We start from the raw sequence: 15656 nt of genomic DNA on the forward strand, positions 1-15656 counted from the left end.
GATCTGTATGTTCAGGGCTTGGGAATATTTGCATGTGTGTGTCCATAGGTGTGTGAGAATTGTGTATGTATATTAGTAAGACTGCAGAGGTTGTCGGTGTTTTTCTGTTTTGAGTGTGTCTGAGCATTTGGGGTGTATAGTCATGAGTAGTTTGTGGGTGTGTGTGTTTTTGATTTGTGAGTATATCAGGAGGCTTAGAGTCCTCTTTGTGTCTATTTCAAAATGTAATGCCTGAAGAATTTAGTGGTGTTGCTTGTATGTGTGTTCTCAGTATTAGTGAGGTGGACTTATATGTACAGTTGACCCTTGAACAACACACGTTTGAACCACACGGGTCCACTTATAGTGGATTTTTTTTTCCAGTACATACTACAGGACTACTACACGATCCATGGATGCAGAACCACTGCATGGAGGGTTGGCGCCCTAACCCCCAAGCTGTTCAAGGGTCAGCTGTATTTAATAAGTATAGGTTATTTGTGGCTGTGTGTGTTTTTGAGTTCCTGGGGCTTCTGGGGTATGTATTCTGGGGGATGTGAGAGTTTGGTTTGTGTGTTTGGAAACCAGTAGACGGTGTAGGTTATGTGTGTATGCAGGAATCCTGGAGTATATGTATTTTAGGGCTGTGGAACTGCATATGGGTCTTTTTTGGGTTGCCCATGAGACAGTTGTGTACTTGGTGAGCCTGTGTGTTTAGGTACTCAGTGTGTACATCTGGATGGCATATTGGTTGCACATGTTTGTTTTCAGGCCCATGTTGTGTGTGTATATATAGTTGTGAGAGTGGAATGTGAATATTCAGGGTGAGTAAGGTTTCGTCTGTAAAAATTTAGGTAGTAAGAGGTGGTCTGTTTGTGTATTTATTCAGGGTGAGGGTAGAAATGTACGTGTGTGTTCAGGATATATATATATATGTATATGTACAAACACATATGTATATGTGGTATCCTTTTGGTTATATATCTGTGGTGGGGGTTGAGGGTTCTACTTGGGGTGTAAGTGGATTGTGTGCACAAATTCATAGGAAAAGGTATGGGATGTGCTGGAACTGGTTCATACTATCTTGGGATAGTCAATGGTGCATATCTCTTCCCAGCTCTGTGTTCAGTGATGGCAAGTGGGTAGCTTGCAATTGGTCATGCTGGGAATATTTATACCATGTAGATAGCATAAGTGAAGTCTTTCCCACCTTTCTCAGAGAGTTTTTTAGCACTTACCAGCACACCACTGTTGTGCGTGTTTGGATGTATGTATGTATGAAGCAAGAATATTTGGGCATCGGTGGGTACGTATGGGACACCCATGTGAATTGTGAGTGGGGCATCTGGGGCTATGGGCCCCTGTATATGTGCATTGACCCTGGTAATTGTGAATCATTGCATTGCTCCTATCAGGTTGGTCTGTTCTTTAGGGCCAAAGAATCCCCATAAATGTTGTTGATTCCCAGTAGAAATCATGCAGATGGATACAAGGGTGTCTGTACCTTAGGCAGGTGGACACTCCTTCAGCATTTGTGTGGTCCTAGCATCTGGGTCCCTAGAAGGGGGGGCCTGGTGGACAGATGGCCATGCAGAGCAGAACCTTCACAGGTGTGTTGTTGGCGTGACAGGCAGCAGTCAGAAAGTCACGGGGCTTCCTGGATAGGAGGTCAGATGACCAAGGGCTCTCCCAGGAAAATACCCTGAGAATCAGTTGGACAGCTACAGGGGTTACTGGCTCTTCTGGGGCACAGCTGACGTGCAAGGACACCCTCCACATGGGGTCCAGAGCCACGTGTCCCTGAGCCCAACTGCCCCAGGGTGGTGGGAACTGTTGCGTTTCAGGCTGGTCAACTGTATCACTAGGTCTCAACCAACCTGTCTCCGTGGAAATCTAAGTCCTCAGGGATAGGCAGGACCTCTAGGGATCAGTGAGCTGACAAGGACAGAGGTGGGGAGGCTTTGTCCCTGAGGGAGAGTTGGGGACTGAGACCTGGAGAGCCTGGGGAGTCCCACTCTGAGGAGATATGACTCTGATGTTCCCAAACCCTTTAGACATGTTCTCTGTTCTTTTCTGAAGGCTCATGATGCTTCCAGCAGTGGGAAGCCTATCTCAGTTTCATGTTTCTCTGATAGGATGAACTGACCCTTTTATTCACTATTCCACATCGAGCTGCAAACCCATCAGATGGAACCACGTGATCATTGTGGCCACCAGCTGACCCCACAGCCACCTTCTGCCTCCCTTGGACCCACCCAGGAATTTCTGAGCCTTCTTTATGGTGAGTCTTGTGGCCTTTTCTCCCTCATTGTGAATCCTCCTGCCAATAAAACATGCTGTGAGTGTTAACAAAAGGAAACCTCAACTAGAATTGGAGTCTGGAAGGCCCGTAGAGGGAGCTCTCATGCCGTGTCACTCATCATCAATTACCCCAAGAGGAAGAGGTCATTTACTGACCCCAAACAGGAAGCGCAACCACTTTACTACCCCAGCTGGAGGAGTGAAGACTTCCTTCCTGGCCAGCAACAAGAAATAGAAAATAGAAAGAGCTAATAGAAAATTCCACAGTTCAGCCAATGAGAAGCCATTGTCACCTGAAGTTTCACTTTCCTCCAGTGAACTTTCATTTTTTCCCTTGATGATGACTTTCTTTCCTTGTCCCACCCTCTTTACTTTAAAAGCCTTCTGGGACTTCCCTGGTGGTCCAGGGGCTAAGACTCTGCTCCTCCAATGCACGGGGCATGGGTTCGATCCCTGGTCGGGGAACTAAGATTTCCACATGCCATGTGGCGTGGCCAAAAAACAAAAAGCCTTCCATGTTGTGTAACCCGTTGAAGTATCTCCCTTTCTGTCAGATGAGATGCTGCCTGATTCATGAATCGTTTAATAAAGCCAATTTATTCAAAATTCAAAGTAAATCTTCAAATTTACTCAGTTAAATCTTGTTTTTTAATACATTGGTGGCATTCAGAGGTGGCCACTAACAGTTGAATATGTATCCCTCCAGAAATGTTCTGTATAAAAATATGTATGTGCACTTTTCTAAAATCCACTCTTATGATTCCTCCTGCTACCAGGATGATTTTATGATTAATTGCTTATCTTTTTAAAAAGAAAGAGATAAATATATTGGTGGCAGTGATGGGATCTGAAGCAAATTTCTGATAACATTTGGGACAAGGAGAAACAGGTGTGGTGCCCACAACTCCTTTGAGTTCACTGTCTTTCTTGCCATTCCTGAAGGTTGTTGGTAAGCTCCTCTTGGTTTGAGCTCCATTCTCTTTGATTGAGTTTGTGCTCGCAATCTAACTGGCTTTCCTTTACAGGGCAGGTCAGTTTGGCTGGTAGAGGATTCTCCCTGAGGCCAAACCCCTAGCCTTTCAGAGGGAAATTCCCAGGACACAGTAACATCTCTTGGTTATTGCCAGTATATTTTTGAGTGGTAAACCCTAGCCCCTAATTTTGTTCCCTCGACTCCACATTGGGCACTGCTGGCAGTGTAGTCTGCACGTCCCCATCTGTTTGGCATCAGCCCTCAGTTTCCATGCTTGGAACTGTTGGTGGCGGCTATAGTTCTCCATTTTGTTAGGCATCAGTTTGCAGTCCCCACTCCTTGGGATTTGCTGGTTGGATCTTTTTCCTCAGTCCAGGGATCCCTGGGAATTGGTGGTGGTGCATACCAGGCCTTGTTTTGGCCAGGACATAGTAACATCTCTTTGTTACTGCTGATATATTAAGGCGCAGTTCTTTTGTGTGTTCTTTTGGGTTGACAAAGGCTAGCTAAGGAAATGAGATCCTTTATCACCAAAGAGTTGAGAATGCCAGCTTTTGGCACACCTGCTTATTTTATATTTGAGAACTATGGTCCTGGAGGCTGTAGATATTTAGAAAGATGGCAAAATTATACTAATATTGATCTAGAATTACAGTGGTCATTGTGGGGAATGTTCCAGTTAGACAAGATTGTTCATTTAAGGAAAACACTAGAGAGCAAGGGTTCCCAAATTGGACAGGGAGAATGAGATGCCTGCTTTAATTGGTATGTAAAAGTTTACAGAAGGTTTCAAGATTCCAAAATAGCTTCGTTTAGAGACTTAGAACAAAAAGCTAATGAAAAATTAAAGAGACAAAAGGTACCTGAAACAAAAGACCATAGGACGGATGTGACTGCAGATTTAACTCCTACTGTCCCCCCCCCTTTCCTTTTTCACCTGAGTACTCTTGTTTACTCATTTTCTGTCTGAAATACTTTTCTATTCCCAAGAGAATATTTAACAATTGCCATTTAAAGTAAAACTAGCTGAGGTTGCAGGTGAGCCCCCTCAGGTGTCCTTTACCCCTTGGTCAAAGACTGAACTGAGAGCTATAGTCAAAGAATTCTCTAAACCTAGGGAGGAACCCCCAACATTTTTTGAAGAATTTATTAGAGTCACTGTCACGGCCTATGTCCCCAAACTGCTAGATCTTTATCCACTTGTACACATGTTGGTAGGACTGGGGGAAGCCCCAGAATGGACGCGGGAAGCAAAATGACATAATCCCTAGGATGATATTCAAGATCCTCAACCTAAAAAGGCTTGCAGAATAACGACTAACCTTTTATAAGCTATTCCTAAAATCTTCCCTGCTCACACTTGGTCTATTATTAATTGGCCTAATAATGATTGGCCTGTTATTCACTCATACAAACCAAAGAGGGGTGAGTCTGTGGAAGACTTTCGAGCCAGTTTGTAGGCTCTCTTTTTACAGCATTTGGGGTTGCAAGCAATAAAAAGGCCACTCAGCCTACTTTAACTGCCCTCTTTGTAAATGGATTATCTTCTGAGATTAGTGGATTGATAAAAGGGCAGAAAATAGGCTGGGAGGCGGTAGGCCTGACTGAACTCCTGACTATAGCTGAGCATTTTGAAAGGACCTTGGAGCAAGATCACAAACAGCAATCCACCAAGCTCATAGCCTTACAGTTACAACAGCTCTAAGGCAAGAGACACAAAATAACACCTAGGCCTCCCCCATTACAACCTCCTAGGGGTCCATGATCAATTCGATGACCCAAAGTTGATGTTTCATTTGTAATCAGTGAGGACACTGGACAAAAAGGTGTCCTCAAAGGTGCTATGCAAACTCTTCACAAATGCTCTCATATCTGTCTCAAAGGGAGGGCCCCCCCTTGACCCTCTCCCCTAGTTGGCAGAACTCCAGAGGTTCTCTGGTAAACTATTACCAGCAATTACCTTAAACAGCCCAGAGGAAAATAGAATGAAAATTGATGAAAAACTGCCAAATTTTAGTTGATACTGGAGCTATGCTTTCTACTTTAAACCCCACTCTCATGTTTTACTTTGAAATCTACATTAAACCCTAACCCTAACTGTAAACATAATTACCTAACCCTTTAACACCCTAGCCCTAGCCCTAACCAGAGCTGTGCTTTCTACTCTAAATCCCACCCTCAAAGAACAACAGGTCCCTCTGAGTCAAGAGGATGTTTCCATAGTGGGAGTACCTAATAAAGTTCAGAGAGAATTTTTATCTCAACCAAGATTCCTTTTTGCTATGCAATATAGCCCCAGTTAATCTATTCGGTAGAAATCTCTTTTCTAACTTAAAAGGGTCAGTACATTTTGCCTCCAGTGGAGATCTCACCTTAAAGTTTCCTGATCAACCTGAACCTGATTATTTATGTTCCTTACAATCTGTCCTGGACATAAAAGAGGAAGTTCAGCACAAGTTCTCTAATTTGGTGGAGATGCCTGCAAATTTGGGGGCTACTTCTGACAGTGTTAACATCAGAAGAATAAAAGAATGCAAACCTATAAAGATTCAGATAGGTGTAGCTAAACCTCTCCCTAGGTTTCCTCAACAACTATTAAAGCCTGTGGTCATACAAGGTCTCACACCTATTGTAGAAGACTTAATTTCCCGGGAGGTAGTCATTCCTGTACTCGTCCCTGCAGCATGCCAATCTTGCCTGGTTGGAAACCTGGCAGGATGGCGATTTGTCCAGGACTTGGGAGCTGTTAATAAAAATAGTTCTTCCCTGTTTTCCTGTTGTTCCAAACCTAGCCACCCTTCTGCCACAAGTTTCAACTGACTTGGAATGGTTTACTGTTGGAGACCTTTGTTCACCTTTCTTCAGCATCCCGGAGACCCAACAGCCAATATCTATATGCCTTTACTTGGAACAATCAACAATATACCTGCACTTTTATGCCTCAAGGGTTCACTGGGACCCCTTCTTTTTTCTCCCAAGTACTTCACCAAGATTTAAGTACCCTCTAGTTCCCTGAGAAATCAACCTTTTTACCATGTGGAGATAACCTCCTGCTGTACTCAGCTACTGTAAAGATTCCATAAGGCATGCATAAAAGATTCCATTGATTTGCTGCAACAGTTAGCTGAGAAAGAACACAAAGGAAAAATTACAATTATCTCTAGACACTGTTCATTACCTAGGACATAATCTAAGCACTGAAGGAATTCAGCTATCTCCAGAGAGAATTAGGCTGATACAGGAACTTCCTAGACTCACAACTAAGTGCTAGCATTGTGGATTTCTAGGTTTAGCTGGTTATTGCAAGCTCTGGGTTCCAAATTTTTCTCTGTTACCTCTTCCACTCTATGAACTTATTAAAGATTTAGTCCCTGAATCCTTTGCTTGGGAAGATAAACATAAGCAGGCTTTTACAAGGCTAAAACAAGCACTGCAAGAGCTGCCTGCCTTAGGGTTACCCAAATGATCAGGTTCAGGTTGATCCGGAAACTTTAAGGTGAGGTCTCCACTGGAGGCAAAATATATTAGCCCTTTTAAGTTAGCAAAGAGATCTCTACCTAATAGATTAACTTTAGGTTATTCAGAACCTTTTACTTTATTTGTGTATGAATGGCATAATCAGGCCCCGTGGAACTATGTGAGCATGGTAGTAAACATAGGCCTATTGCCTATTATAGCATGCAACTTGAGTCAGTTGCTTATGCCTATCTCAGTTGTCTTAAGGTTATAGCCACAACTGCAAATTTAGTGGAAGCCTTGGCAGATTTGACTCTACAAAATGAAGTTTATTTGCAAATTCCACACATTGTCCACAGTCTTCTTAACTCTGAATTGACAACATTTCACTGCAAGTATCACTAGATTCACTTCCTGTGAAATCCTGCTTTCACCACCTAATCTTTATCTTAAACTTTACAACGTTCTCAATCCTGCTACACTACTACCTCTGTCTCACAAAGGTGAGGACCATGACTGCAAGGTAACAGTGTCCCATGGGAATTCCCTGGTAGTCCATTGCTTAGGACTCCAAGCTTCCACTGCAGGGAGCGTGGGTTCGATCTCTGGTCGAGGAACTAAGATCCCACAAGCCACGTGGTGCAGCCCAAAACAAAAACAAACACAAAACACAAAAACAAAACAAACAAACAGAAAACAATGTCCCATTTTGTGACACCGTGTCCTGAGTAAAGATGTTACCAAGTCCAAGCTTGCTGTGCTTGCCGCACGACAGGCCAATAAATCGGAGATGAGGTGTTGAGGCAAGGAATATGACTTTATTCGGAAAGCCAGCAGACCGAGAAGATGGCGGACTAAAGTCTCAAAATAACCGTCTTATCGGGGTTTGGATGCCAGTTTGTTTTATAGCACAGAGATGGGGAGGAGATGAGGAGGTAAAGTAAAAGGGCCATAAGTTTTGCGAATATCCCCTGGAATGGCCAGCCTCAGGGAGGGGATGTGTTAATTTCTTCTTAATTGCAGCCATCCACAGGTGGACAGAGTCCGTATGTTTCCCTGAACAAAGGCACTTTGGTTTAACATTCAGGCAGAGGAACAGGGTTCCCCGAGGCAGGCCATTATGTACAGACAGTATCCTTTTAGTGAACAAAAGCAGCGGAAGGCAAAGGTTAAAGTCAAAGAAACAGATCCAACGTGTAGTCAGATTTGGCTCCTCCCTGTTACAATTCCCTACTGTCAATGTCCATTCCACAGTCTTGTGGAAAAAGGGTGACGGCCCTTCTAATTGCTTCGTCAGATGGAACTTTCCGGGAGTGTCCACCATCGGTGCCAGTGTTCCAAACGTTGTTTTTTGTTGTTGTTGTTCCTCTCTGGAAAGTGTCTCCTTTACACCTGTAGCCTTAAAAAAATATTCTCAGCCTAAAAGTTGAGAGTTATGATCTATTTGACGGGAATTTTGAGAGCTTCAAGCCTGGGAAGCAGCGTCTCAAGTTAAGGAATTTAGCAGTTTTCTATGTATGGGAAGATGCAAGAGTCTGGGCTCACTGAAATCATTCATTGGATATGTACCTCAGCTACCCGGGGCCCGTATCCTATATTCTCATATCCTGAGTTTCGTCAGGGCTCACCGGCTCACGTTGGAGGGCTGCAATCGCTAATGACTGATGTGTCAGGCAATATTCCATTTCTCAGATCCTCTCCTCTTGGTCAGGATTTTGACCAATATTTGGGAGACATTTCAGGATCAAATTTTGTCCCACGGTGCTGGGAGGCTTATCCCAGGTCAGGGGAGAATGCTTGATATGCCACTCCAGGTGCTAGTTTTTGGACGAGGCCCTATTGATAATTAAAGATCCTCTGGATCCTCTATCTAATTATGATCCAGGAGACATTTTCCCTTGTTGCTTCCTCCCATACCTAGAATCACACTATTACAATTATTTTATGTGATATAAATGTGATCTGTTTCCTCAAGATGTTTAGCCATAGAAGTATTGTTGGAGGCCTGGTTACATACTGGGTACGGTAAGAGACACCAATCTTATAAAATAGACAGGATATAAGTAATGCAGCTAGTAACGTTAACAAAGACACAGTGCAGCAGGGAGACACAAAGAGCAAACAATCTGGAAACAAAGAACAATGATCAGTATAACTACTTGTAATCCAGTTGCAATGGCGAGCGACCAGAGGTACCATAACTGATTTAGTGAGCCATCCGCTGTTTCAGTGTACCAGCAGTGCATACTTAGACATGCATGGCTTAATCTTTGAGACAGGCATACGCTACTGGCAGGATCAACCAGGTAGAGAGAAAAAGATAAATGTTTCAATTCTGCTTACAAGGGTATAATTTAACAAATTACTGTAAGTCATAATTAGTTTAAGGGGAGGGTTTTGCTTACACCTGGAAAACACAGATTTAAAACAGTCATTTTTCAGATAGAAACCATAAAAATTATAACCATAGTCACCAGTTTACCCAGTCATGTGCAACTAATCGTTTTTGTTAACAGCTTTATGAAGCCATCAGGTTTCCCATTAGAATTATTCAAGTTCTTACCCAGTTCACCCTTATGGTTTGAAAACCAGAAACTTGTATTTATCCAAAGGTCCCTTCTATAAATCTTCTTGAAGAGGAAGCACTTTGGAAAGGCATCAGAGTGACACCATAACTGTGTACAATGACGAAAGACTTAAGAAGGCACGTTTAAATCTGATTACGATGCAATTGACAAAGTAACGTGGTTACTGCGGTGACATGCAACACTTTCAGATAATAAAGAGAATTCTGACTGGTAACATTTTACCAGGACATACCAAATTTTAGGAACTCCATATAATCTGTAGAATACCTGTATCATTTGGCATACAATATAACCTAAGAAGATTTATTGCTTATTTGACAACACTTCCCGTGTAATTCAACATACCAAGTCAACCTAATTAGTTAATATCTCTCTTTGGGGTGTTTCAGGGGCCCTTTGAAGCACCCCAAAGTTAGCTAGAGGTCAAAGGAACTTCATTATAATTTGATTTGGGAAGTTTTGTCCGAAAAATAAGAAAAGGGTTTCAAACAGTCAGATAGGATCACATGTCACTGTGAAACAATAGTTATTCAGTTAGCCAAAGGAACAATAAAAGATTTCAAAGGCAAGTACAGAACAGATCTCTTAAAAGGTAGAAAAACTTAAAATCTGGTATCAAAGGCAGTCCAAAATCTTAAGAAACCTTGTCTTCTTAACAGAGAGAAAAGCGAAATTCAAATTTTGCACCAGCTTACTTTTAAGATTTATTTACTCAAACTTATTTTAAACTTAGTCAATCTTGACCACGTACAGAACTCTTTTTTTCAGGGTCCACTTTCCATAAACCTTCTGTCACTTATTTTAGCACAATTCTGACTTTCAAGTGGTCAAATATCTGGAGAGACTAATTTTAGATAGACCTTCCTAAAAGATAAGTATTTTAAAAAGTTCACCTAAAGCTCTTATTTCATTTGCATTTTCTTTCCTTAAAAGTTTCTTCACATCAAGTTATTTCCTTGCTGACAAATTTGCAATAGATATAACAAGATTTTATTTAGCTTATATGAAACCTAGGCACAATAAAAGTATTATACTTAATGTTGATGACTCTAACAGCATGTCTATATTAATTAGATCAACAAACGAACGTTAATACCAGGTCTTAATTAATACTGAGTATTTCCCAGTTCACATGAACCTGAAGCTCATTTAGCTCAATTTCTCTTGTATTTAGAATAGTTTGGCTTGTAAGTGCTCAATTTTCTTTAAGCCAATTAAATAGAGCTCATCCACAAATCAATCTCAGCAATGTTATCCAAAGACAAAGACACATACAAGGACACAAACATACAGAGACGTCATAGTTGTCATTTCCAAATTTCAGCAGGGAGTCAGGTACAGCCACGTGAAACCCATTAGTTTACAAAAAGAGGTTGGATTCAAATTAGGTTTCTGAGAGATGGAAAAAATCAAACTCACTTGTCTAGATGGCTGAATTTTTACAGAAAAGACACTTAGATTTTTTATTTATCCTTGATAAGTCAAGTTCTAAATTACTTTACCCTCTTTTAAAAAGATGCATTTTAAAAAGATGGCAGAGATGAGGGTTCCTGAGAAGACCAGAAAGGACATTTGCATCTCAAAGATACAGGCAAGTTTTTCCTAGGATGACTTTGTTTCCCCTTTGTTTAATATTTACAAGCCTCTTAAGATAAACAGGGAGGGTTTGGGGAGTGGTATCTCTTGGAGAGACAATCAACTCGTCCCCCACTGTCAAAGTTCCCTGGGGCTCCTGTGGGGAAATTAGAATCGACGCCTCAAGTCCAAGGGCGTCGCCTGGCCTCTTATAGGTTGTCAGCACAAGGGAAATTGCCCTGCTGTGGAAGTGGCTCCCGGTCCAAATTGGGTGGCCTGTGGAGTCTTAGATGGTGATACTAAATCCGGCTCCTGTGCTCTGGGGGTTAACACAGAAACTTCTATTTGATCCCCCTGGGTAGGGGTAAGAGGAGGTGGTGAATATGATGGCGGCATGGGGGGAGGGTGGGCAGTTGGAACAGCTGCCGGTGCAGCTTGCTGTTTTGCAAAACACTTCTAACTGCGAGATCCTATAAAAATTGAGTGAGCCATTCAGGGGCTACCGCCCTTCTGATCCTATATTTTGGGTCCGCACCCTATTACAATAGTATATCATGTGTTTCTTAGTCATAGGCTCAGGGCTATGTTTCACCCATGTATCTAGTATATGCCCCAAAGGGCTCTCCCTCAGGGTAGATGGAGTATTTCCCATTTTGTACACCAAAACGCAAAAGACACAAACAAATTCTGGCATCATTGCACACAAAACCAAGACCAAAACCAACGAACCAGTTCCCAAATCGGTTCTGAGGGGGTGTAGTGGTGTAGAGAGCAGCCGTCTGGTCCAGAAGCCCACAGGCAGCTAGGGGGAGCTGTGTTAGTCCAAAGGCTCCAGGACACATAGTCCATTCTCAGCCCAGAAGGAGCAGCCAGGGGGAACCAGTGGGAGGGCTTGACTAATTGACCTTTGTGCCTGCTATAAGGCTTATTGTTTAGCTCTTCGCCAGTAAAATATGGAGGGTTTGTACATGGCTGCATAAATGGGTCTAAGAATGATGGACAAGTGTGGTATTTGTTGCCTCCGAAGTGTGAAGAGACCTAAGTAAGATGAGTTGGGCTTGCTATAGTGTGTTGGGGGGCTGAATAGTTAACAGCTGAGGTTTGCTGCAAGAGGAATTTCCTGGCTTTTAGAGGATCAGTTAATGCCCAGAAATTTAATAGTTGTGGACAGCCCTTGAATTTTCTATGGGGCAGTAGCCCACCTGTATGTTATAGATGGGTCACCAACCATGTTAGGGCCTCGTGCACCAATCTCCTGAGGGGCTCTGGATTAGAACATCAGTATAGTGCCAGACGGTGCAAGGGGACACCAGGTCTTACCAGCAAAGACTGTGGGCAATAGCTGGGCTGTTAAGATAGCCAGTAGGCAGACAGGTCAAAACATACTGGGTGCCTTCTGCAGTAAAAGTAGACTGCAGCTGGGACTCCTCAATAACTGGTACTGAATAGAACATAATAGCTAGATTGTCACAGCAAAGTAATTCCCTGGAGCCCTTTGGATATCCTTAATTAACTGGACAATGTTGGAAATGGGAGTCTATTTAGTGGGGATCAGCATTGATATTTCAGTAGTTGCTTCTAAGGCGCCACTCATTAATAGCAGGCTTTAATAGCAGCCAAATGGGGGAATTGAAAAGGAGAAATGGTGTGTTTAATGACTTCTTCTTTTCATAAATTTTGAATTTTGGGCTGCAATCCCACAGCCCCCTGTCATACATGTTATTGGGAGATATTTACTGTCTTAGGTGGCAGTCTTATGGGCTCCCAATATTCAGCTTCCACCAGGAAGACCAGGAATTTGGGTTTGTTCCAAATGGCGTTGCAGTACATCAAGGCATCCATAGCTGTAACGGGAAAGGGTAGGGCCAAAGGGGCTACCACCACTAAAAGATTTTTAATAAAGATTGTTTCAGTAGTGACATTCAATGGAAGTTGAATGCTTTCTACTCCCCTGACTATTATGCGTTGTAATCTAACGTGTGGCCCTTGCTTATAATTGGAGGGTTTCCCAGGAAGCACTGTAATTTGAGCTCCAGTTGTCAATGAGAGCCATGAGAAAAGTTTTTTATGTGTGTCCCAAGGTTAATTAGAGAAGTATATGGGCAGTTGTCCCAGAGGAGGGCCACGCTCCAGGGATCTGCCAGGTCCCTAAGGCAGAGGCCTTGGCAGAGGTCAGGGTACAGGATTCGGAGAGGTTACAGCTGCCCGTCACTCCAGTCTGCTGAAGAGCCTGTAATGCCTGAGCAAAAATTTCTAACTTGTGCTTGGGCTGTCCCAAGGTTACGTCATTAGGGACCCCGATCTCCAGAGCTGCCAATACAGGGAGGTCTGTTAGTCATGTCATGAAGGATGGAGCTGTGTGAAAGCACCACCCCTTGGTAGAGACCAATAAGGGTCCCAGAAGTCCCTCTATCCCTTAAGGGTCCTCTGTTGGGTTCCTGGCCGATGGGGCAGCGGGGCCCATGTGCCTTTACTGGCAAGCGAGATTTGGGGCTTCAGAAAAATTATCTTTTTCATATCTAGCTACAACATGGATGCAGTCCAATGCCTGTTGTACTGTATCTGACGTTTCTTTGAATTGTAACAGCATGGCTTTATAATTAGGGGGAACACAGTTCTCCCCCTTCCCTTGGAGAAATTTTTTCTAGAAAAATTTGCATTTGTATCAGGGTATAGTTACATGTCTCTGTTTCTTGTTCATGCTGGTCATCCGATGTTTTGGTGCAATGGATGGTGACAGGGAATACCTGGAAGGGAGTTTTCCTCTTCCCTGACTCATATGCTGCCACTTCCTGTTTAGGGTGTCCCAGTCAGCCTCGGTGGGGTCAAGGGATGATTTGCAACAGCAGCAAGAATTGCAGCAACATAGGAGGCACTTACCTCAGTGGCATTTGCCCGCTCGGGGTGCCATGATGCCCCTGGTAGAGCTGCCTCTGTCATGGGTTAGGGCTGTGTGGGGAACTCATGGATGTATGTTTGGGGTATAGGATGCTTTGGGGTAATAGTAAAGCTGTGTAGAGACTGTGTATGTGTGATCTAGGGAGAGATGAGGGGCCTGAGTGCCTTTATGAGTGTACGGTTGGTGTAGCATTGTGCGGCTGGGTGGTGGGGCTGGTTCTGGGTGTTTTGAGGCTCTGTGTGCAGGCATTTGAGAAGAGGTAGGGGTATGCATTTTAATGTTTTGTGTGTTGGATCTGTGTGTATTCAGAGTATAGGGGTTATACATATGCTCATCCTGTAGGGTAAGAGTTTAGGGAGTGTATTTTTGGTGTGGAGGAATTTGCAGAGACTGGGGTTGTCAGTGTAAATTGGGGTTGCTAGCTCTGTGTGTATAATCAGGGGATGTGACAGAGGCTGTTTATAGTATCTCAAGAGGGAGATGGGTGTATGTTTGTATTGGGGGTGTGAGTTCATCATGTGTTGTGGGGGGAGTATTTAGGAGAAGGTTGGAAACATTGTTTCTCTCTGATGGTATTTTGTGTTTGTCTCAGCTTCTGAGGCATTGTACATATGTGGATGTTCACAGCTGTGGGGGGACTGTATGTGTTATATTTGGATTTGGGGGTTTGTGTCTTATATTACGAAGTATGTGAGTTTGGTTTGAATGTATTTGGCTATTGTTGAAGGGTTTGTGTGTTTGCATTGGGGGGTTATATGGGGTTGGGTGGATTTTTGTGGGATATGAGGATTTAGGTGTTTGATTATCGGGGGCCGTTGGGGGTGTGTTTTTGTATTCAAGACTGTGGCTGTGATTGTATTGGGGTTTGTAGTGCATGTATACTGGAGCAGGCGGGTTCTGGGCACACAGGCATCTGCTTATAGGTAGGGAGTGTGTGTGTTTGAGGATGTTTGGAGCTCTGTGGGGCTGTGTGATGGTGGCACAGGCGACTGTGGGCAGGTGGAGTGTGTGTTGGGCTGGAAGGGAAACCCGAGGGCATGTTGGTGACTGTGAGGCGCCCATGTGAACTCCCACGTGGACTGACCTTTGTTCCTTCTGATCTTCTATGGCTTGGACCCATCCTGATCTTCTGTGGCAGCTACTCCCCTGGAATGGTCAGCAATACTCTGCTCATTCTTAGCCAGATGAGTCAGGAAATGTCACTTCCTCTGGCAGCTGGATGTGTCTCTTGCAAGTGAGTGGTCCTGGAGTCCAGGGTGCAGGACTGGTGGACAGATGCAGAGTGAGGCTGATTCCCCCATGAGCCCTCTCCTCAGTGAGGTGACCAGGAGGTCAGGGCTGTATCTCCAGAAGGTCAGACATGGCCAGTCCTCTCTAGAATGTGCGGGAGGGGCCAACTCATTGAACAGACCCTGCCAGGAGATAAACAGACCCCGAGGACAATTCCTAAGGGAGAAGTCTATACCTACCCAATTTCCACTTTCTCCTTTGGATGGCCTCTACCACAAGGTAAAATCTAAGCCCCCTCACACGGCCCTTCTTGGCCTGGTCTTACTGACCGGCCAGTCTCTCCCCACATCCTGGCTCACTCTGGGCCCGCTGGTGATACCAACATGAGGCCCCCCTGCATTGTCAGTTCTCACCTCCTTCCCTTGGCCCATGCTGCCCTTGCTGTTTGTCCTTCCTCCCCCAAGGCTGTGAGTCACTTTCTCCAGGTGGGAAGGATCCACTGAAAATGCAAATTTGAGTAATTACTGCATCACCTGAGTCTCTAGAACGTGCCAGGCACTATGACGCTTGCCAAATCCATAAAAACCCCACAAAGCGGATGTGCTATTAGTTGCACTTTGCAGGTGATGAAGCTGAGGTTCAGAGGTGAGCAACC

At 43.8% G+C, this 15656-nt stretch overlaps 1 protein-coding gene across 6 annotated transcripts in view; it reads left to right on the forward strand.

The window, feature by feature from the left end:
• MFSD14B (major facilitator superfamily domain containing 14B) overlaps positions 1-15656 on the forward strand; it is a 463050-nt gene that overhangs the window by 296895 nt on the left and 150499 nt on the right. Inside the window, exon 1 of one of the 6 annotated variants that reach the window (XM_057548341.1) lies at positions 2146-2260. The exons of the other annotated variants lie outside the window; for them this stretch is intronic. Coding sequence (XP_057404324.1) covers positions 2258-2260 — 3 coding nt within the window. The 5' untranslated portion in view covers positions 2146-2257. Of the gene's footprint in view, positions 1-2145; positions 2261-15656 lie in introns of those variants that run through there. 6 annotated transcript variants of the gene reach the window in all.

Source organism: Balaenoptera acutorostrata, chromosome 6 (assembly GCF_949987535.1).
Source record: "Balaenoptera acutorostrata chromosome 6, mBalAcu1.1, whole genome shotgun sequence".
NCBI lineage: Eukaryota > Metazoa > Chordata > Mammalia > Artiodactyla > Balaenopteridae > Balaenoptera > Balaenoptera acutorostrata.